Source organism: Culex pipiens, chromosome 2 (assembly GCF_016801865.2).
Source record: "Culex pipiens pallens isolate TS chromosome 2, TS_CPP_V2, whole genome shotgun sequence".
In the NCBI taxonomy this organism is placed as follows: Eukaryota; Metazoa; Arthropoda; class Insecta; order Diptera; family Culicidae; genus Culex; species Culex pipiens.
The window spans coordinates 60331274-60355511 of record NC_068938.1 but is presented as its reverse complement, the minus strand read 5'-3'; the positions used below and the strand labels follow the sequence as shown (position 1 = coordinate 60355511).

At 40.0% G+C, this 24238-nt stretch overlaps 1 protein-coding gene across 3 annotated transcripts in view; it reads right to left on the bottom strand.

Annotated features, from left to right (window-relative positions):
- Window positions 1–4717: 4717 nt before the first annotated feature.
- LOC120413585 (protein pinocchio) overlaps window positions 4718–24238 on the bottom strand; it is a 54794-nt gene continuing 35273 nt past the window's right edge. For 2 of the 3 annotated variants that reach the window (XM_039574479.2, XM_039574478.1), the window contains exons 3-4: window positions 7281–7347; window positions 4718–6060 (exon numbers count right to left, since the gene is read on the bottom strand). In XM_039574479.2, the coding sequence (XP_039430413.1) occupies window positions 5538–6060; window positions 7281–7347 (590 nt within the window). In that variant the 3' untranslated portion in view covers window positions 4718–5537. Of the gene's footprint in view, window positions 6061–7280; window positions 7348–12972; window positions 13357–24238 lie in introns of those variants that run through there. The other variant, XM_039574480.2, reaches the window with a different exon arrangement.

Genomic DNA, 24238 nt, shown 5'->3' with positions numbered 1-24238 from the left:
AGGAAAAAGCCTGATGGCCTGATGTGGTGGTCCCATTTCAAACATCCGGTCTATTTGAGGAACGCATCGTGCATAATTATTATTTTCTCATGATTCTCTTTTTTAGTTACTTGGGGTCATGTGTAGATTATTATGATTCAGATATATTTGCATTTGTTTTGTATTTATTATGTTAGGAATTCAAATGATGATACGTTTAAATTGCAATTATTCAAATGCGTTCTTTTCAAAAACATGTATTTTTTTACAAAATTTTAGCCATTTTCAACATTATCAAATCTAGCATTGATAAAACAGGTTTAGTTACATTTTGGTTTTTTTAAATAATTTCACACAACATTTAAAAAAAAAATCTTGTTTTTTTTGTGCAGGACAAATCTCTCTTTATTATACAAAGATTTTATTGTAATTTGAATCCAAAATTTACGATAAGGGTATTGTAAACCGAATTGCCAAGATGATTTAATATCGACCACGTCCAGACTTGATAGTAAAGACATAAGAAAATCACCCTCCATGAAGTCATTTTTGAGTGTCAGAACATGCGTGAATGGAGAATTCAGCACGCGACACAGTAAAGTGACACGCATAGGACAGGGGATTCATCGGACACGAGGATAATGCTAGGTCTTGGAACCATGGGGGGAAGGCATCCTTCGGCAAGTATTAAATTTCATTCATAAACATTCCATTCCGGCAGTCGGTGGCGTCGCGAAACCGGGAATTCTACCAAGAAGATCCGGTGGCACACATATGGTTCCCTCTCACAGTGTGGTTTGTTTTTTACGACATAAGGTTATTTATACATTTTTGACCAATCGAAAATTTTAGTTCAGTTTTTGAAGAACCTACCACTTGACCTACAATATTTTTTTGAGTATTTTTAAACGTCTATGCTTTCTTGGGTCAATCGAACTTAAATTATGATTTTTCTCAGATCTTGACTAAAATTTACAATTGAAAAGTCTTTATGAATTCTTTTAGAACTCAACAATTCTGGAGTTTTTTTTAAAAGGTCCAATAAACCAAATTTCCAGTTTTTACTTTTTGGGTGTTTTTAGAACCGCCTTGAGTCAGGGGTATTGAAAAACACCCAAAAAGCAAAAACTGAAAATTTGGTTTATTGGTCCTTTTCAAAAAAAACTCCAGAATTCAACTTTAAACAACACTACTAAACTCACGAAAAGGAAGTTTCACTGTACGTGCTTTGCATATGCTCCCGTTACGCAAGTGTGTCTCATGTTGACCCTTAAATTATGTCACACGCGTTTCGAGGCTCGCTCCCCCTTTCTTTTAGTGGTCATGCGGCTATTTGTCACGTGCTAATAAATGGTGCATACCTACTATAGCCATTTTGTGGGGGAGTGGCTGAAAATGGAAAAATGCTTAAAATTTGCTGATCAGTGACAATCGTGCCCATGAGGACACGCAACAGTTTGGTTGGGGAAGGGAGCAGCAGAAAGTTTTTTTTTAAATAATTATTTTGAAATTTTAAACGTATGTGAAACATCATTATTATTTTATTAATTTTCTTGATACAGAAACAAATATTCCAGCAATAAAAAAAAACTACAAATTTCAGAATCCTTAGTCTAGTGAGCTAACTGAACCTTCTAAAATAATCGAAATATTTTACATGAAAATGTCGAAAAGATGATAAATAACTCCATTCGTTTAAAACAAAAGCTTAAGATTCGAACAACCTCGCGTCCCCATTGATCTGAATATCTGTGCAACAGGTTGTACGAAGCTTTTTCACTTTAATGAATAGGCCACATTCTGAAATTACGTAACGCTTGCGTGTTTGGGTCTTCATACGACATTTGTATAATTAATTGTAAATTGTAATCTTCGAGAAATATGAAAATGAAAGGAATATACAATTTGGTGATAGATAGACGCGTTGCATAGATAAGGAATAGTCCACTTGAAAGCTTTCCTCCAAAACACTTTCGAGCTTTTGGTGCACTAGCGGTCTCTATGTTTCAAAATGACTTTACGATTGGCGCAGTGTGTAAGAAAAGCAGAGGAAAATGCTCGCAACAGATAGGGTGGTTATTTTGAGTTAAAACTTTAAGAGATTGAATTCTGGATTTTTTTTTGAAAAGGTCCAATAACCCAAATTTTCAGTTTTTGCTTTTTGGTTGTTTTTAATACCCATGACACAAGGCGGTTTCAAAAACACCCAAAAAGCAAAAACTGGAAATTTGGTTTATTGGACCTTTTCAAAAAAACTCAAGAATTGTTTGTGTAGGCGACATATTAAAATGACTTTGCTGAAAAAAAAACAATTCCTGTCATTTTCGCAGCTGTCTAAAGTTGAGGTATGTTTTTGGCTTTAAATTACCTCTCGAAAAATCAACTTTTTAATATTTTCGTTGGAATTGAAAAATACCCAAATGTTTGGAAATCCCTGCTTCAAACATTGTAGCTTGTCAATACGATTCCCTCGAACAAGAATCACTGTTGGATGACTTGTCTTTACTATATATTTGTATTTGAGCATCATTTTAGTTTCATTTGACCCAATGTCAACCCCCTCTAAGGGGTGAGATTGGGTCAATTTTCAAACGATTGGAATTTAAGATAGAGTTCATCAACTTCCACCATGGTTTGGGAAAAATTTAGTAAACTATCTAAGAACAATTTTACGATAAAAGAATTAGAATGTTATTTAAATTCTGGAGTTTTTTTTTTGAGAAGGTCCAATAAACCAAATTTTCATTTTTTGCTTTTTGGGTGTTTTTGAATACCCTTGACTCAAGGCGGTTCTAAAAACACCCAAAAAGCAAAAATTTAATATTTGGTTTATTGGACCTTTTCAAAAAAAACTCCAGAATTGTTTTCGTTATGACGAAATTACAAGAGTCTTTCGTTTTTTGACCCATGGGGTGACTATGACGGTTTTTGTTAAAACATCAAAATAAATAGATTTTTTTTTTTAAATTGATATAAATGTCATATTGATGTAATATTTTAATTTACTCATTATATTGTGGATTGAGTTGGTAGCCGGATTTTCTGGCATCTTCTCACGGTCATTGGAAACGGTCGTGGATAGACCTAGGGGTTCTCAATTGGAGTGAAAAAGTTCAAGTTATAGAAAAAATATGGATTAAAATGTTGATTTTTAATCACTTCTCCAACATTAGGAATAAATGTTTGAATATGCTCGCAAATATTTTATTCAGTCGGAAAAATAATATTTTTCTTGAAAAAAGTTTTATTTTTAACCACATGATCACCCCAAATTCTGGCTCGATGTCGCCATCACGAGACCGCGTGCTCCGTTTGTTTGTCAACAAAGCTGCAGGTGGATGGTGGTTGATTAGGTCCTAAAAACATATGAAACAAAATAGCTTATAGGACCTTTAAAAAACTCTAGATATTTTCTTTGAAAACAGGCAAATTTTCAATTAATCGTAAATCACGAACTTTTAACTATTTTGGGTTTTTTGTTGTTGCATGAAAACATTGTTTCTGAGGAAAATCCCTATCATAATCTATGTGAGCTTGCAGGTTTCCTATCCTAATCACGAAGAAACAATGATCTGAATGTTGGCCCTATTTGATTAAAAATATGGAAATTCAACTTCGAACATTTGTATCTTGGCTGATTTCAAACCGATTTCGAAGATTTTTTTTGAATATGATCCTGAAGGATCTCAAGCATAATCTCCAACAAGATAGATTGACTATGGATACATTTATCCCAAGTTATTTTAGGAAATTATCCTTCAACAATTTATCTATGGTTTTTTTTATTATGCAAATCAAAAAGGCACTTTTAATGCCGTTAAAATTTGTTAATTTGACTCTCAAATGTTTTTTGAAATCATTTTTCTGGCATAAAAAATAGGTGGATGCATGAATAATATTCAATATAAAATATAAAATTTGCATTGTTTTAAATTATCGAGGGTAAAATATATTGAAATGATATTTAATTTGGTACTTAGGGTAAATGAGCAACTCTCTACGAAATCGGCCGATTTCGACCATTTTTATTTTTTGTTTTTTTTTTTTTTTATTTGGCTCAAACTTTGTGGGGGCCTTCCCAATGACCAAAGAAGCTATTTTGTGTCATTGATTCACCCATACAAGTCTCCATACAATTTTGGCTGCTGTCCATACAAAATTGGTACGTAAATATTCAAATAGCTGTAACTTTTGAGTGAATTTTCTGATCAATTAGGTGTCTTCGGCAAAGTTGTAGGTATTGTTGAAGACTATTGAGAATAAAATAGGTACATGGAAAAAATGCATATTTTTTAATCAACTTTTTATTAACAAAACTCAATTTCCCAAAATACGTATTTTTTTAGGGGACAAATATCCGCAACTTTTGAGCTACAAAGAAACATGGTCAAAAAATCTGCCGCCGAGTAATATATTTTTGAATAATAGTGATTTTTGGAAAAAATCGAGATTTCATGCAAAAAAAATTGACGAAATATGGAAAAGTTTGAGCCAAATAAAAAAATACAAATAAAATCCATTTCCGGTTTTGGTAGAGAATTGCTCAAATATCTTTATTTTGGACCTACATACCTAGGCGGAGATCTTTTTTGAGATTTTCCGGATGAAATGTAGCAAGAATCATCCGAAGAAATGATATTCGATTAAGAACAGCTTTTAGAAGTTTAAATTTCGTTTTGGGCTGCAGGAATTAGTAAACGATTGTTTCGATACGTTTTTCGAGAGGTAATGAAACATATTGTTTATACATTTTATTTATTGTTGTTATATTGAAAAATATACATAATTATATCATACGTACTTAGGAAAAAGAAACTTTAGACCACAAATATTAAACATAATACAAACAAAGTCTTAAGGCTTAATCCGAAATTCTGTTTCTCATTTTCTTTTTTTACACAGTCGGTACAAAAATTTTAACAGCTAAACCGCTGCAGTAAGTGCCTTTCACAGAAAGACACCCCCAGCAACGTGCATGCATGGAGTCCTTCTCCGCCATTTTCCAAAAAATCTTTCCGTTAAGCTATCACGTTACTACGCTAAATCCTATACTGGTTCAAAAACGCTAAACTTTTGATCAAAATGTACTCGCCAACCTTTGAGCTGCTCTCTCTGTCTCTCCCTATCGGGGGATAATAAATATAAAGGCTCTTCTCTTCACGATTACACGAGGTGTATAAATATTTGTATACGTCAATTCCTTGTGCCCGGATCGTCACGAACGAACCTTTGCTGTCGCTCTGTCAGATCTACTGGTTGATAAGGTTGATCGTGACGTCGCACTCTTGCGTTCGTTTTTCTTTTGGATTTCTGTATAAAGTTTTTAAAATGCAACATAAGAATAGTTTTCTTTTTCTCTCTCTCGCGTGTGTGCTCGTGTTGGCTATCTGGATAGGAACTCATACTTGAAATGGGTCAAACTAAATGTGTTTACTGCTCGAAACGGTGTGTTTCCTGTAACTAGCTGGAAATCTAACGCATGGTTGATACAATTAACGTAAGAAGTTTTGCTTAGGGCTAACAACGTAATTGTTCAGACGTGTCCAGTGTTGAAGAGTTCAGTTGTGGGCCTTCGTGGTGAGCTTTTCCAGCCGGGCGCACAGCTCCTGCTGCAGAAACTGCTGGTTCGCTGTTCCGTGGCAGGTGGACATGGCCGCCGACTGCATCAGCTGGTGATGGCTGCCAAAGCTGGCACAACTGCTGAGCGGCGCCGACGACTGCAGCTGGCTGATCATCTGGGCGGGAAATTTGGCGGCGCACACGCCCTGCCAGCGCGACTTGCCACAGGCATGGCTCATGGTGAAGTCACGCTTCCACGGCTGGCCGCACATTCCGTCGCACAGCATGCACGGTCGCTCGAGGCTGTAGCCGCCGCACTCGGAGCAGTCCAGCGAGACCTGGTCGTGGGTCCAGGAGACGCCACACGTGAAGCACGAACCCAGCTGGGCGCGCAGATCTTCGATGGTGAGGACGGCTTCGGAGCTGACCTCGAGGGCGGCTGCGGCGGTCATGGCCGAGCTGGCCAGCGAGGGGCTGCCGACGAGGTCCGACAGGGACGAGGACAGACTGAGGCTGGTGCGGCTGTAAGGGGGAAAAACGAAACGGGGGTTAGTTTGGCTGACTTGGGAGTTCAAGGTGGTGACCGTGACCCAACCCTTTTTCGAGATAAACCGGATATAAATAAACGCTGACGGAACCACGTTGTTCACGACTGAACGTGCTATTTTTATCACGCGGCGTGTACTTTTTTAGTGGGAACTAGCCAGGTGAGGCGTGTACTAGGCAGAACGGCTGGACAATAAAACACTCGCGCGCGAGTAGAGATAACTAGGGTGGTTCTCACCGATGACAAGATAGAGCCCGAATGAAGCGACTAGGATCTACCCTAAGCACTAGTTTAAGCTACTCTGTAATGTTTAACTATTGCCTCAGACGGCGTCCATTTCGGGACACAGTCACATGTGTAAGTGTATATAATTGCCGCGTATGTGTGTCGCACACTAATCGTCGGAAAGGAGTCGTCAATGTCAGGTTCAGCGCTTTGAGTGGAGGTTCTAACATTATCGGATTGTGCGGCCGTTGGCGTCGTCGAGAAGATAAAAAAGGGAGAATAGAAGCTGACACGAGTCGAACTGTCTAGGGTTATGCAACTCTCGTAATTTTAGTTTACGAAGACAAATGATTGGATAAGTTGCCATTTACTAGCGGTGATGTAACGGAATTAGTTGCAAAAGAGTCGCATTACGTTGAGGTTATCTGAGAACCTCAACCTCGTCAATCTCAGAAAAATATTGGTTATAAGAGCAAATTATCCTGGTAATTGTAACTTAGAGTTTGACCCAAGAGCTGTCAGAAATAACCACATGGCGTACCCCGATAAAAAAGTTAATCCTAGAAAATACATGATTCACACGTTGAGCTATAAACTCGTTTTGTACACATTTAGTGTAAATTTTAGGTAAACAATTTTCCATTGCCATTTTACCGTGGCCAATCCACTCACGGCTTGCAATTATTTGCCAATTCATGGCCAATTAGCTGCTCGAGATCGAAAAATTTCAAAAAGAGTTTTTCACTTTCTTCCGCGCATTTCAACCCCGTTAAAAATGAATGTCGACTCTGGGGGCGCTTCGATTTTCTCTAATTGGCCGGAATTTGCCATTTCCGGACGGTTTTCTGCACCATCGCTTCAAGTCGTAACCGCGCGCGCGCACTAATTGAAAGGGACAGTTTGATGGCTTTGGACGACTCAAGTCCGATATCGTTATGTCGATCCCACCCCTGACGGTTGCGACACTTACCTTAGCGAACTACACAGTTCGGCCAGATGGGGAGCCTGTACGCTGGCGACCGACATTGTGGATGGCACTGAAAGAGAGAGGGAGAGAAACCACAGAGAAAATTAACACCGACATTCCACGGAAATTGCAAGCGCGAGAGATATCAAAAGGTCTTTCCATGACTAATTCAATGATTTCATTTCCTATTGCGAGACAACCAATCGACAACATGGCACCCAAGGTAGTCATAAAACGACCGGAATTCGACGGAGCGGACACGCTTGAATTGACATTAGTCAGACGCCGTTCAGGCGGAACCGACAAAAGTCGGAGACAACAAGAATGCAGCTGCGTCGTTGCCAACCTTGATCCGTGCGAAAGAGGAACACGGCTTACTTTGATAATCTGCGCGTCGCAGAAACCTTTCTCCGTCGTCGGTGCCGCCAGGCGGCGCCACCATAATGAGTCGACATATTTGCGACTCGCATGACTCGCGAGATTCTTGAACATGCGTTATCAAGAATGTTCACGGTACACCCAGTCCCCGAATGGTTGTTACAGGGTGATGCAAAGCCGCCTTCTAGAAGACACGCGCGCCTCTCGGGAGATTATCATGTAAATTGAACGTGATTTTCCAGAGTGCGGGGAATTACCGTCCGGGATGAGCAGATGCAGACAGATGAGTCCGGATTTAGGCAGTTTACTCAGTATCACGTGGGCAGCTCGCGGGGATCAACGCGCTAAACTGGTCAGAGCCAGGGTCGAGAATTTACATGATCAAGGTGCATGATTCATAAACAAGATTGTCGCGAACAGGGGCGTGGAACTGGTTTCTGGAATGACTCGCGTTCTTTCCATTTGTGGTACACAGCTAAAGAAAGCTAATTAAACTGGAAAGCGACCCGGAGCAATCACTCTGGCGGTGGGTGTGTTCCTGATAATGGGCACGCAGTTGGACGGTGGCTCCCCAATCAGCTGTCCGACGCCTGTCCGAAGCTTATCGGAGTCCCGCTCTTCTTCGCAGAACCCATTTGTTTCATCATGCAATTGCATCATGTCCGTGGCCTCCAATCTTGGAGGATAGACGCGGCCGTAGATCTTCGGTTGGCGTGCTCTAGTTTTGCGAGTAAAAATCAGCTGATTCAGACAGAGAGTCGATAGAGAGAGAGGGCACTGCGTGGCTCACGGAATTACCGCGTGCACGAGCAGGGAATGGAAGTTGTTGCCATTAGGCTAATCGTTGAACATGCTGTTGAGGTAAACATAAACAGCGCGGTAATGTGCCATCAAGAGTCGTGTAAACGTTCGGCTTAATCTGAATGGAACAAAGCATTGTCATTCCAGGGAGCAACTTGGATGAGAATGCTATCACGCCACTTGTCGTAGTACTGGAATGATGCGGTTTCGCTGTGGATTTTAAACAGGTGTTTGATCTACAAAGCTTATCTATGGTGACCCCGTTGAAAATTTGACAGTTGTGAATGTCGACCAACTCGATTCAATTCGACGCCGTCATGCAGATTAAGCTGATTTCGTACGGGGTAGTTTTATGTCTTTACAAAGACTACAAGCGCGTGACACGATTTCCTGAGCAATTTTGCACGAAGAATCGGGGAGCTGGTGGTAATTTTCAGTTTGGACTGCGCGGCAATTTGCTCTCCGTAAAATGTACGATAAATCTCAACTGCACAATTGAATCACCGGTCATAAATCCGAATGAAACGTTCCAAGCTCGTCCAGCTGAATGGGTATCATCAAGAGAAGTCGTTGATTGCTGCAATAGTTGCGCGAAGGACTGCTGGACAACTTTTCAAAATAGAACAAGCAATACCGTAAAACCGTTTAAACAAATTCGAATTTTCATATTTAATTAATTCAATTGCGAACAATTTGACGCAAGCAAACTACTTTGTTGCTCGCAATTAAAATTCTAAAAAAATCCTACATTTTCCCATGACCGGCCGGTGATCCCACGAACTGTTCCAGTTCCATCGAATTCCCAGCTCCGGCCTAAGGTTTCCGGTTCAAGCGGCAACCCAGGTTAATGGAATTCTCACATCCATGTGACGCAAAGCGCCGTCGTCGACGTCCAGAAAGTGGACTTAATTAAAGCATTGCCGCGGTCAATTGTTTCCCAAGCAAATTAATTCTAGCGCGCGCGCCGCCTGGTGGAGAAATCTTGCATATCTCAATTTGTTTATTTGCGTGCGCGCGCGATAATTTCACGCTTTGCGCGAGCCAAGATAATTGAACAATTAATTGAATTGCCGTTTCGTTTTCACTAGACGGCTAATGACCGAAGCGCCACCATCTTCTCCTCCGCAGCGTTGATTGGGTTATTGGCCGCGGCATCATGAAATCGAGAGCATCACGCGGGACTGGGAGTGAAGGTCGCCTGTCAATGCGCTTCACGAAGCGGCCGCATGGCGGCGCTAGCCCTAGCCTACATTTTTGCGGCGATGGATTATCAATGTCGACTAATGGGCCATGTTTACAACTTTCGGTAGTATTTTATAGGTCATTAATTGGCCGACCTAGCGCCGCGGCACTCGTGCCATTGAACCGCACCACGGACAAAGAAAATCTATTTCCGTTTTCGATTCGAATTTTAACCAAGTGGGCGTTCGACGAAACCACACGGCACTCTCCTTGACACATTTGGGTTATATTGTTTGGTTTTGGAAGTGTCCTCGGATGACCTTGCTCGCCCGGCAGTAACGGTTTATCCGGGAAGAAGCCGCGTTTGGTCGATAGACGGAATTGGTTAACTACTCCGCCGGTGGCGACGGTCACGTCAATGTCAATTCGTGAATCTGCGATAAATCGCAGGTTGCATGTCGTGCTTTTATTTACGTGCAAACGAACCTAACTCGTTTATCGACATTGTATTATCTCATTCATCCGATAGACAGATTGTTGAATCAATATCTGAACCTCAGGCACAACATAGCTTATTTTCACTTTCCGTGTAGTTTTGACAGCTCGCAGGGTTGCCGAACCAGTTGACCAGTTGGGGTGATTCAAAGGAAATTCGCACCGCACTAATGGCGGGCTAATTATACCGTTGGAAATGCCAAAATTCGCCAAGTCACGACTCACGGTCGGGCTTTCTCTTACGACCCAATATTTTGGGGGGATGGTCAGGTTGTGCAGCTCTAATAGCAAACCGTTGATATCGGTGTCGTCCCCGTTTACGGGTAAGTTTAGCAATGTTTTTGCACGCCTTTGTGCTCAACTTCTGCGAACGGTCACGATTACGTAATGCACACCTCTTGACTTCCTCCAGCTGCGCGGTTACGGTCTGCACATCGCTTTCTCTATCCATCATCGTTGGGAAACCTGTCGACACCCCTTAAAAGTCTCGAGCTGCCGCCGCCGCCGAGATTGATGCTGATGGACACCAATTTGGATCAGTTGAGCGCGCGAGGCGGCTTTGTTTGGGTTTGAGATTTCGCAAAGGTTTGCACTGTGTCATAATTTGTGCTACAGCAAATTGAGATATTAGCCGGTTGAGTCCAGATTTAGCTGTACTAAACAAATTTGCAACAATTTAAGCTCTCCCTACAGTGCTGTAGAGCTGATTACGCTGTAGAACTACCCAGAACCTCATATCTTTAGATCCGGCAGATCCAATTGAGTCATTCAGAATATTTTATGCATTGTCACCAACACTTTCAATTGCAAAACATTCCGCGAATCACGACATAAAGCCCCATTAAGAACCCATTCAGCGAATTTTGGTCCCCCGAGAAGAGGCCCGTCTGATGACCAAAAGGCTCGCATCAATTTGCCAATTGATTCCAATTAGTACGCGACGGTAGCAGAAACAACAACGAAGACCGCGCTGGGGAACTGTTCTAAAGTGTTACATAAAGCAATAACGAAGAAGAACAACAACGATTCTGGCCAGGACATGGTTTAAGTTAGTTAGTGCCAGCACTTGACCGGTTTAGGCCAGTGTCAACTGCTGCAAACTCAATTAGCAGACCATTAATTGATCGATGTGTCTTGATCGTTACCATGGGTATAGGGTAGCTGGGCCAACTGTTGATCAAACCACTCAATTTTCGAACATCTTGAACGTCGTTTCTTTCAAAACCCGATATCTGGACCCTCGACGGTACCTCCTGATGGAGACACCGATTCGTTCCGACTTGGACCAGGATTCGTTTGTTCAATGAAGTCCGAACCGGTTCGCGTCGGTATCAATAACTTGGCCGGCGCTAAGCGCCGATCGTCCTTACAATGTGTGCAAACCAAATTCCAACGCACTGCGCAGAAGTGCGGCGGGAAACCCCCGCGCTGTCGATTTGGGACGCGAAGCGCGTCAAAGTCACATGACTGTCTGCGCGGACCATCGTTATTGACAACGGATTTTGCGTGCGTCAGCGTGACCATGCGCCGGAGATGAGCGGCGAGGCGGCAGCTGAAGCAGGAGATGATTTGCACTTCACGCGCGGCGGATGAACGGTTTCGCGCAAGGTTTCTTCGGGGTAGGGAAATAGGTGAAGGGGACTGGGAAAGGCCCATGTTTTTGTTTTGAAGGATTGGGTTACGGACCTGGAGGTGTTTCCAGCGAAGCCGGTTTGAGAGATAATGACGGAAGAACAAATGTTTTGAAGTTCTGTTACGATCTGAGGATTTTTTTTAAGTTTCATTAGGATGTTTTTGAGCATCAATAGAGGTATTTACAACCTCTTGATCTAAAACAAGAACCTTAGAGAGCTCCGTTGTATCAAAGTGAGCTGACTTAAGTAAACATACATGAAGAATTCTTTTGTTCTCAGACTGCAATAGAATATCTTGGAACAGTCACATGATCCAAGGACTTTTTGACAAATTGCGTATTTCAGTCACTTTTACGAGTCAGAAGATCAAATTTGGACTCAAACTTACGGTCGGTTGTTTTTTTGTTGGCAACACTGACCAACTTGACCAATAGAGGGGTGGTTCATTTTATTTCTTAATCCTAGTCTCTGCCCAAACCAAGACGATGTTTAATATTGAAATGTTAAAATTAAGGTTAAAATATTGAGGTTTTTAAAATTTCATTCTTTGTAGTTTTGAAGAGTCAGACTGATTTGGCCTGACGTCGTATCTTGTCTTAGTCACAGTCTATGTCCAAAAATCCGGTCGATGCATGACCTATTTGGCACCCGTTCAGCGCAGAGATGCACAGAACGACTTTCAACCGGTTCACAGCTCAGCTGGTTCTAATTTTAAGATGCGTTGCACCCATAAACCGTCTGCGGCGACGACCTCCACGGACATTTAACCACCGCACCTCAGCTGACCTCAAGGATTCCGACGCCGGACGACGCCAGTCTACTGACCGCGAGAACGCGTTCCTGCGCGCCGTGTTGTAACAACACCAACTTGGCGCGCGCGCGAGCCAGTTCATGAAGGTAGCAATTATAATTTTCTCTGTACAAGATCGCGCTAATAATAGTTACGCTGGTGTAAATGACTCCACCGAGCTCAGGTGGAATGTTTTAAATTCCGAGGCGTCGCGATGTATCAACAGAGCGCGGGAGGTCAACCAGTTTCCTGCAGTCGCCGAACTTCTCGAAATGATTCAAGCAAGATTGTCATTGAACGCAGGGGCCAAACAGTCGATGACCTGGATATTTGGACAACTACTGCGTCGCAGTAACAGGTCGACCTTGTCGGACTTTGAGCGGACACTATCAGCAGTAATACAGTCAACACTTACATTAGTTATAATGAGTCCTGATGCGGGAGGGTACTTTTCCGGGTAATTTACTCCGAACACTAGACTCGAGCTGTTCAGCTATTCAACGTTCAACTTGGCTGATGTTAATGTTCAGCAATGTTCCACAAGATGCACTTTGGCGCTTGTCTTATAAATTTTCCGCTTATCTTCACACTCTTTCACCAGGTTTCACCTCTGGTGACTTTTAAATGCACTTTTTTCTGCCTTAAACTCAAAGCTTTACAGTTTATCGCACCTCGATGTTACACTTTCAACTTAAGCTTCAGTAGGCAGCACACAATAAACAACGATCAAACGACTTGGTCTGAACTGAAGCGCTTGTAGCGGTTTGCAAACCGAACGTAACGGGTAGCGAGCAACAACTGAGAGCCGAACTGGTCGAGAGCGTTGTATTTATAAAATTTGCACACACGACGACGACCGCCGTAGAGCACACATGCATCAGTCACGACGGTGATAGTGGAGACGACGGATGGGCGTCGTGACGCCGCGCTACCGGCATGTTGGTGCGGCGGGGTGTGTATGTGGGAAACCAAAACAAGCCGAATGGATGTGGGTGTGTAGGTGGAGGGTGTATGTGCGTCTTGTATGATAGTACAAATAGTGGCATCCCCCAAAAGCGTGGAACTAGGGGTGGTTGAAGAACTATTTTGATTACTATTCTTTTCAAAAACTTCATTCCCCCCTTAAATCTTAAACTAATTGATATCAATGAACAATTGTCATTGATTTATTTTTTTTTGTTCGTAGCAAGTTTAAATTTCTAATAACTTAAAAAAAATTATAGCTATTTTGAACAATTTACAAATATTTGAACAGCTCATATTTAATGACATATTTTTTTTTTATTGAATAATATTTTTCTAACTGCAAATACTCTTTCATTTGCGGGGTATTTTAAAAAGTGTAACAATATTTTACAAAGTTGTAGAGCAGAAAAATACAAAAAAATTGTATTATCATAAGGGGTTTTCTTGTAATCACCACGAGTTATCAAGATTTTAGTTTTGAAAAAGTTACGTAAAAAAACAATATGCCTAATATAGGTCATATTAATTTTGTAATATTAAACAAACGATTTTGAGTTATAGCTTGGGTCAGAAATGGGTCCTGCAAATTAAAGAAGAAAAATGTTCTCCTCAATTTTTTGCTATTTTAAAATAATGTTGTTTTTTTTTGTAAAATAAAACCTCACCAAAAAAATAATGTGAAAAGGAACAGCATAATTTTTTGATGAGGTTTTATTTTACCAACAAAAAACGTTACCCTCCACCTCAAAAATAAAAATAATTCACTCAAATCAGAATTTTTTTCCGTTTACTCATTTAAACATTTACATGCTCATTAGGGTGTAATATCACAATCGATTTTCCAGCACAGCACTTTTTCAGTTCCTTTTGGGGTTCTAAACAACTCCCCAAAGTTTGGGACCGATTGGTTTAGTCCTCACTTTGCGCAAAGCCATCCAATTTTCCATATAAATTTGTATGGGGAAAATCATTTTTTTGGATTTTGGTATTTATCAAATCCACGTTTCATGCTATATCAAAACCGGACTCATATTCGAATGCTCTAGAATGTCCTCTACAACTTTGCCGAAGAGAGAATGGTGCTAACTTACTCCTGAAAGAAGATATAGCGTCCTCAAAACTCGTCTAAAACCTAATTTTCGAGCGAAAAACACGTTTTAGACGAGTTTTGAACACGCTGTATCTTTTTTTTAGGGACAAGCTAGCACCATACTCTCTTCAGAAAAGTTATATAGCATGAAACGTGGATTTGATAAATATCAAAATCCAAAAAAAATGGTTTTCTCCATACAAATTTATATGGAAAATAGAATCGCTTTGCGCAAAGTGAGGACTAAACCAATCGGTCCCAACCTTTGGGGAGTTGTTTAGGACCCCAAAAGGAACTAAAAAAGTGCTGTGCTCACTAAATTTGAACAACTTTATTATTTCCATACAACCATATTACACCCTAATGCTCATAACATTTGATAGGGTTGCAGGGATGCCACTTGGTTTTCTAAAATGTCTGTGAAAAAGTCTGTGTATGTCTGTGCACTTGCCTAAAATTCAAATATATCAATTTATAGCCATGGAATTCTATCAGAAATTGTGTTTTCAGGCATTTTAAGACTAACGAAATAAGTTTCGGTTGATATTTTTTCAAAATATTAATTTAATGAAGTTTTTTAAAAGTCTGTGCACCTCAAAAAATGTCTGGCACAAGCTCAAATGTCTGTGAAACACAGACAAATCTGTGTATCTGGCATCATTGGGGTTGACAGATCTCCAGTACTCATGACTCATTAAAAAGATCTATTAATTAAATATCCAATGCCACCTTGATTGATTCGGACGAAGGCTTCAAAAAAGTGTATAATTAACACTTATAACTTTTGATAGGGTTGTCAGATCTTCAATCTTTTAGGCTCGCTGTAAAGGTCTATTGATTACCCATCCAACAAGCTAGATCCGGACAACGTTTTCTTCACAATATTTGAGATCCGGCCTCCAAAAAGTGTATAAAAAGCACTTAAGTGCTGATATTTTTTAGACTCATTGGAAAGGGCTTTCAAATACCTTTCCAAAAATGTATAGCATGACGGATTTTCTTAGAAAAACCACCCTTTTTTAAAATCTTCCAAACTTTAGCCAAATGAACTTTTTTAAACTTCATAATGTTAACTAGGGTCTTGTGGGACCTCAAGACGGATCGAATGAGGCCAATACGGTCCAAATCGATTCAGCCAGTCCAGAGATAATCGAGTGCATTTTTTGGGTGCACGGACTTACAGACATACACACGCACAGACATTTGTTCAGAATTTGATTCTGAGTCGATAGGTATACGTGAAGGTGGGTCTGCGAGGTCGAATTAAGAAGTTAATTTTTCGAGTGATTTTATAGCTTTTCCCCAGTAAAGCGGATTACGCACTTCGGAAGGAACCGGTCAAGAAAAAAATCAAATGGGCAGCAGCGGCAGCACAAGCAAGTCAGAGAGGGTGAAGAAAAGCCCCAAGAAATTGCTCGCTCTCCTTTGTTCTGCTGTTCGTAAAGCTGTTTCTTGACCCCTTTCCTTCCGATCTGCATACTAGCCTTAAGGTGAGGAAGGCAAAAAACAAATATTTCAAAATAGCAATAGATTTAATATATTCTCAGGAGAACTTTTTTCAACTTTATTTTGCAGTCTAAAAAATTGGGTCGTTACATTCTTATATCAAAGTAATATTAATTAGTTAGTTTAAAAAGTTTAATTGTAGAAATCGATCATCCCTACACTGAAAAAAAATAAAAGTACCAAATTCCTAAATTCTAGGAATTTTGGCTCCTTTCTTTATTAAGTAATCCAAAAAACCCGATTACTAAATAAGGAAAAGAGCCAAAATTCCTAGAATAAAGGAATTGGGTACTATTTTTTTATTTCAGTGTACCGCCAATGTAAACATCAGAAACCAGTTGTGCAGTTCAATTTCATGGAAACCCCACAAAAGGTTCGGAATCGTGTAGCATGGCGCCATTCACACTAACATTCGCACACACAGACAAGCTTACACATTTTTTCCTCAACTAAGCGTTGATAAGTGTGACTTACACGCTAACAACGGATGATGATACGAATTAAGGCAACGCTGGGCTGCTGGTGCAAATCATGTGTGTTTGGCAGATAGTTGCTGCTCTTGAATATTGCACCGAATGCTCATCACACTTCATCGTGCGTGCACACACACACACACATCGATGCCATTGATGAAAGGTTACGACGTCGCGACGCCTAGAACGTGGCGGTGGTTTGGTTCATGCTGGCTTGGTGGTGGCAATTACGCGCGAGAGTTTGAGTTTGTTTTGGCGGCTTTGCGGAACTTTATTTAGAGGCTGGGCTGAAGTAGCGCGAAGGGGCAAAACCACCATGGCCAAGCGATCACCACCGCTGTTGATGGAAGTGTCGCAAACGACTTAGGGCGCCGCAACCAATTGATTTGCCTATTCTGCGTGAGTAGCGCGAAGAACTCGTTTGCCTGGGGATTTTGGGGAAATCCACACAGGGTTTGGAGATAAATAATGATTTTAATTCATTTCACGAACTGATAGACAACCAGAGATAATCTTGAAATTCCCGGGAAACGGAAACTTTTTATTTGTTAATCATTGTTATCCGAGCATTCGTTGGTGAAGGTTGTCTGAATCAACATGACTCGTCGCGTCCCGGCGCAAAACGCCGGCAATATCGCCCTACCTGCCGCTCAAGCAGGCAAAAAAGTGGGAATTTCCAAAAGGAAGGTTGAGGCCTCAACTGATGGCCAAAAACCGGGGATTTCCAAAAGGAAGGTGCTTTTGGAAGTGACATCGAACAGCAAAAAGACGAAAAAGAGCGACGGTACTGTACCGATGGATGAGGAGGAGGAGAACTCTTCATCGCACGAGGAGCAGCTTTTGAAGAACAACAAGTTCGCTGGACTGCCTGACGAGGACCAGGTAGCGGAAGCTAAGGAGAATGAAGTGAAACAGCGAAAGGAGAAACTGCCTCCTTTTTATGTGCGGCAATCAGCAGCAACGATCGACTTTCGAGCGGGGCTGGTTGAACTCATCAAGTCTGGGAAAGTCCAAGGCAACATTCGTCTGTGTCAGGACGGATTTAAGGTGCTGGTGCAATCCAGGCAGCACTATCAACTGGTCAAGGATTACTTGACCGAAAACGAGGCGGAGTACTTTACCCATGATGTCGTCATGGATAAGCCGTTCAAAATCGTCGTCAGAGGTCTGTACGACATGCCAGTGGAGGAATTAGCTGCCGAGCTAAAAGTTTTGAAACTGGATGTGTTGGCCGTGCACAAAATGAGCCGACGCAACAAAGACATCAAGTACCGTGACCAGCTCTACCTGCTGCATTTGGCTAAGGGATCGACGACGCTTCCTGAGCTGAAGGCAATTCGAGCGGTTTTCAACATTATCGTGTCGTGGGAGCGATACCGACCAGTGCATCGTGACGTCACACAATGCTTCAACTGCCTGGGTTTCGGGCACGGAGGTAAGAACTGCCACCTGAAGCGTCGTTGCGCCAAATGTGGTACCGATGCGCACATCACATCCCAGTGCATCCAAGATTCGCTGGTGAAGTGCCTCAACTGCAACGGTGAGCACTCGTCAACCGACCGAAAGTGCCCCAAGAGAGCTGAGTTCGTGAAAATTCGGCAGCAAGCATCGACGAAGAATCAGCCTCAGCGTCGTAGAACTCCTCCAGCCCTGGTGGAGCAAAATTTTCCACCTCTTCAACCGCGACGCCAGGTCCCGAACTTGGCACCGTTGCCGTTGGATCCCAGGAAGAGAGCTGAGATGAATCATCCACGGCCGGGCTCCGAGGAGCCGAGACCGCCACCACCGGGCTTCAGCCAGGAGCCAAGACCAACCCAAGAACCAGCAGTTGAGGAAAATGGTAATGATCTTTACACCTCAACCGAACTCCTCAATATTTTCAAACAGATGTCCGCTGCACTGCGTGGATGCAAAACCAAGACCCAGCAGATTGAAGTGCTGACCTCGTTCGTCATCCAGTATGGATCGTAGGTCTCTCAAGCTGCTGAATTGGAACGCTTGCTCCATTAGGAGAAAGAACTTAGAGCTGGTGGATTTTCTTCGCGAGAAGGAGATCGACGTAGCTGCCATCACGGAAACTCATCTGAAGCCCGGTGAAAAAGTTTATCTGCAAAACTACAAGATCGCGACGCAGCTCGATAGGACCACCTCTGGAGGAGGAGGTGTGCTTGTCGCTGTTCATCGTGATCTCAAGCCACGCCGGCTGCCACACTTTAAGCTGGACATCATCGAGGCCGTTGGAGTGGAAATTCCCACTTCGGTTGGCCCAGTACTCTTCATTGCTGCATACTGCCCACGTCAGGTGAATGCCAGAGATGGTTCAGCAGCAAAACTGAAGAGCGATATCCAGAAGCTGACACGGCGGAGCGCAAAGTACATCATCGCTGGTGACCTCAACGCGAAGCATGAAGTTTGGGGCAACAGCAGGAGGAATCGGAACGGAGTGATTCTGCACAACGATCTGCAAAACGGATACTACAACGTTGTGAGTCCGGATCGTCCAACGAGGGTGGCTCGGTCTGGGAATCACTCAATCATCGACATCTTCATTACCAATATGGCTGAGAACGTGGCTCATCCTGAGGTGTTTGAAGAGTTGAGTTCTGATCACTATCCGGTGGTTGTGGAGGTTGGAGCTTCCGTTACTCCGCAGCGGCAACCAACCCGGAAAGATTACCACAACGTTGACTGGCAGCAGTTTCAGCAAGTGGTAGACAGCAACATCGACTATGATCAACACCTTGAAACTTCTGCCGATATTGATCGTTCGCTGGAGGTGATCCAGCAGGCTATCAACCAAGCAGAGGCTGCCAACGTTCGGGAGGTTCCTGTTAATTTTAAGGTAACTGATATTGACGTAGATACTAAACACTTGATTAGACTTAGGAATGTTTATAGGAGACAATATCAACGGACTGGGGACTATGACAAAAAGATTTCAGTGAACAATTTGAACAAAATCATACAAGACCGACTTGACAATATCAGAAATCAAGAATTTTCAAAACATGTAAGCCAGCTTGGGAATTATTCAAAACCATTTTGGAAACTTTCAAAAGTTCTTAAAAACAAACCAAAGCCTATTCCTCCTCTTATTGTTGAGGATTCTCCCTTGATTACATCAGAGGAAAAGGCAAATGCACTTGGGCTTCATTTTGTTAGTTCACATAATCTTGGCGCTTCCATGACCAGCCGTAAAGAAACATCAGTTGCCAATAGTATTTCAACAATTAATAGCTCTACTTTTGAATTTCCTGCAGATTCCCATGTTTCTGGTGAGGAAGTCAAAGTTGCAGTTAAACAAATGAAAAATATGAAAGCTCCTGGCTTTGATAACATTTTTAATCTGGTGTTGAAAAAACAGAGTGATCAGTTCTTTCAACATCTAGCCAATATTTTCAATAAATGTTTGCAACTTGGTTACTTCCCCACCAATTGGAAACTGGGCAAAGTCATACCAATTTTGAAGCCTCAAAAAGATCCAACATCGCCAACAAGTTATCGTCCCATTAGTCTTTTGAGTAGTCTGTCCAAACTCTTTGAGAAGGTCATCTATTCAAGGCTTTTGGATTTTACCAACGATAATAATATAATTTTGAACGAGCAGTTTGGCTTCCGAAAGGGACATAATACTGCTCATCAGCTTACGAGAGTAACTAAAATCATCAAGCAGAACAAGCTTGAGTCTAAATCAACTGCTATGGCTTTGTTGGATGTTGAGAAGGCTTTTGACAATGTTTGGCATGATGGTTTGATACATAAACTGTATTTATACGGTTTTCCAATGTATCTTATCAAAATTATCCAGCACTATCTTTCGGAGAGATCGTTCAGGGTTTTTCTGAATGGGATTGCTTCTGGATTATTCAACATTGATGCTGGGGTTCCCCAAGGAAGTATTCTTGGCCCACTTCTGTACAATATTTTTACATCTGATTTGCCTACTCTTCCTGGTAATGGTGTGTTGTCACTTTTTGCTGATGACACTGCCGTTATTTATAAGGGTAAAATAACCAGATATTTAGTTGGCCGTCTTCAGAAGGGTCTTGACGTTCTTTCCGAATACTTTGGCGACTGGAAAATTCGCATAAATGCAGCCAAAACTCAAACCATCATTTTTCCACTTTCCAAATCGGCCAGATTTGCCCCAAAGGATGATGTTTTGATAAAAATGAATGATGTTTCGATACCCTGGTCGAAGGAAGTTGTCTATTTAGGTCTCATACTTGACTCGAAACTATTGTTTCGGCATCATGTAGATAAAATATTGAACAAGTGCAGCATTCTCATCAGGTGTTTGTATCCTTTAATTAACAGAAAATCAAAGCTTTCTTTGAAAAATAAGTTAGCAGTTTACAAACAAATAATTTACCCCGTCATTGAGTATGCAGTACCTGTTTGGGAGTGTTGCGCTAGAACTCATAAATTGAAGCTCCAGCGTGTCCAAAACAAGGTACTCAAAATGGTTTTAAATGTTCCTGGCTGGACAAGATCAAGTGAGGTTCATGAATTAGCAGAAGTAAAAATGTTGGATCAGAAGATTCAAGAAAAATGTTTGAAATTCAGGGAAAAATGTGCTATTTCTGAATACCCCTTGATTCAAGGATTGGTTTAGTTTATTCTAAGTTTTAGTTAGTTTTAGGTTAGGTTATGTTTTCTTAACATTTTTTTTTTCCTCATTGTACCTAGTGTTACAAAAATGATAAATCATATACTTTTAAAGTTATGAAAATGAACAGTGTTTAAGTCACGAAAAACAAACTAAAGCTGAAGAGCCACAGCTGACCACTTATTATGTAAACCAAATGTAATTATTATAAGAAAGATTCAATAAAGTATATTTAATTCAAAAAAAAAAAAAAAAAAATTTATTTGTTAATCCTGGGATTTTTGAAAACTTAAATCTAAATTAAAATTCCCCGGCTCTCTGTTATTTCTTTATGAAAAACTACCGTATAGACAATTAACCTTATAAGCCATTAGTTTTTCTAAGTGCTACAAGTACTACTGAACTGCTTCAAATATTGCTGTCTGTAATTCCGATTCGTCCCAGATGTCGATGCTTTATACATAACGTTGTCCAAGCATGAATACAATTCACATCAAAGTTTTTTATTGTACACATTAAAATTTTCTGCAAACTTATGTTAAAAAAAAAAAATTAATCAAAAATCTTTATTGATTCATTTCAAAACACACTCTTTACCTTTTTTTAATGTTTTGTTTCTTTACCTTCTTCATTTTATTGAAAAACTTTGGGGCATAAGAAAGAAATAATTAAGAATATTTTTGATCAAAAATACTTTGTTAAAAAAACTATTTCGGGGTAACTTTTTTATCTATTTAGGTTTATTCCTCACACCTAAGGACAAACCCTTGTTAAACTTTTTATGTGTGTAATATTTACAAAAACGTGAAGTTTGAAGTAAACTTACTTTTATTATTAGATTAGTTACAAAAGTAATAATAATAATATTTTAAGTTATTTAAAGATTTTTGAGTATTTTATATTTTTTGTATAAATAGTGTAGCGTAAAAACATTTACAAAATAAGTTTTTCTGCGTAATCCATCACGAGTAATTCCGAATAAACGCTGCATCATCGTCGCTCACATTTTATTGCTTATTTTGGCACCAGCAGTTCAGAGTAAACATATGGCTTCACCAGGGTGCCCAGATTATTGAGAACCTGGTTTTACAAATTGACTACTGTTTGCACTTGGATATTCTATGTCTCTGAATTAGATCAAAATTAATCCCCACTAACTCATTAGTTTTAATTTGACGCAACAGCTTTAAAAGCCATAAAAAAAAACAATTCATTAGCAAAATATATCTTCTGGGCACCCTGCTGTTACACCCACTCACGTGGATGACTTTCTGCAGAATATAGTCTGCTTTGCTGAACAAAATTACTCGTTTCCTGGAATCTTTTAGCGTATCTCGACCAATTGGTACTAATTTATTGACATTAGCTTGGTGTTGTTGCTGCTGGCGTCATTGGGATTTTCAGTTAATCATTACCAGATTTAGTAAGTTATGCTAAATAGTTTGATGGTTTTCTTTGTAAATATTATTTAACCTGTTCAATTATCATTTAATGGGGTGCAGGTCACTCGACAGAGGAAGCACTTTTAACGCAATTTGCTTCAAAATGATTGACAGGTGTTTTCTTGAGCAGAGAGGAAGAGAGTAAATGTATGGAACGAAAACGAGTGCAAAAAAAAAAAAAAAAACGTTTCCGAAAGTGAAGGCTGGGTTAACTAATTAGCTATAAAGCAAATTTATAAACAAATATATTTATTTAAAAGCAACTAAATTTTGTATAAGAGGAAATCTAAAAAAAAAGAACTTTTATAATTACGTTTGAGAAAAATTGAAAAAGGAATCAAGTGTTCATTTTATCCCAATTTTCAGAGTGTTGAGTAGAGGAACACCCATTTTAAGCCTAATTAGCTAATAATATTCCTATTAAAAACATTTAAAAAAAATATTTCCTAAATGCATTCTAATCAGTCGAGTGTAGAGGTGGGCAAAATCGCTCTTTTTTTGGAGCCGCTCATTTTCGTTCGCTCTTTAAAATGAGCCGCTCTTTTGAACGGCTCTTTCACTCTTTTTCACAATATAGATAAAAAGGATATTTTTTAAGAATGATGTAATTTTTAAAGCTATTTACATTGGATTTATATAAGTTATTTAAAAAAATAATCAAAAATGAAAAGTGCCCATAAAAAATCATAGGTATTGGCGATATCTATGCCAAAATTTCTACTTGAACCTTAACGTTTGAATGATTGAATTGCATCCAAACTTAAATCTAGGACTTTGAAGAAATTGCTATTAATTTTAAAATGGCTTTTTTTTCTGCGAACATTAAACTTACGCTGATATTTTATTAAAATAAAATATTCTGTTAACTCTTTTCTACATTCTGATTTGATCGATAATGTTTATAAACGCTGAAGTTTATTCGGGCAGGAGGAATTATTTTTTCCTAAATCTCTAAGCTATTTAGTAGATTTTTGATAATAATTTACAAGTTAAGCAAATTTAAATGCTCAAATTTGCATTTGGGTAATATTTTGTTGTACGATGAATACAATTAAAAGTTCCTTGGTTTTGTTTTAAAAATTCATATACTTGTGAAATTTAAAAAAATAGCAGGAAACTGAATATATATGCATGAAAACTTTTAAGTGGTGTTCAAAGATTGACATCAATGCTATTGAGAGTCTTTCAATATATGGAGCCTAACATTTCAAAAGGGCACAAAACTTTTGTAAACAATAGTAAACAATCCCTTTCACTCAAAAGACAGTTTGCATAAGGTGTGAGAGGGATACACTCCTGTTTACAAAAGTTTTGTGCCCTAATGAAATGGAAAGCACGATATGTTGATGAGAAAGTTGCTATAGACTTCCCAATGAAATATGACGATTCAGCTCTGAAAATAGCTCCTCATTAGTATGTTAACGTTTTAATTTTAAAGTACTTGAAAAGTACTTTTTTACAATCATTGAAATATTTGAAATTGTATTTTCAATTCTCAAAAACAAATTTTACAAATACAAATTTGTTACAAATTCAATAAATTATATTTATAACAAGTTAATTTTAAAACTTGGACCATTTTGGAACGATTCTTT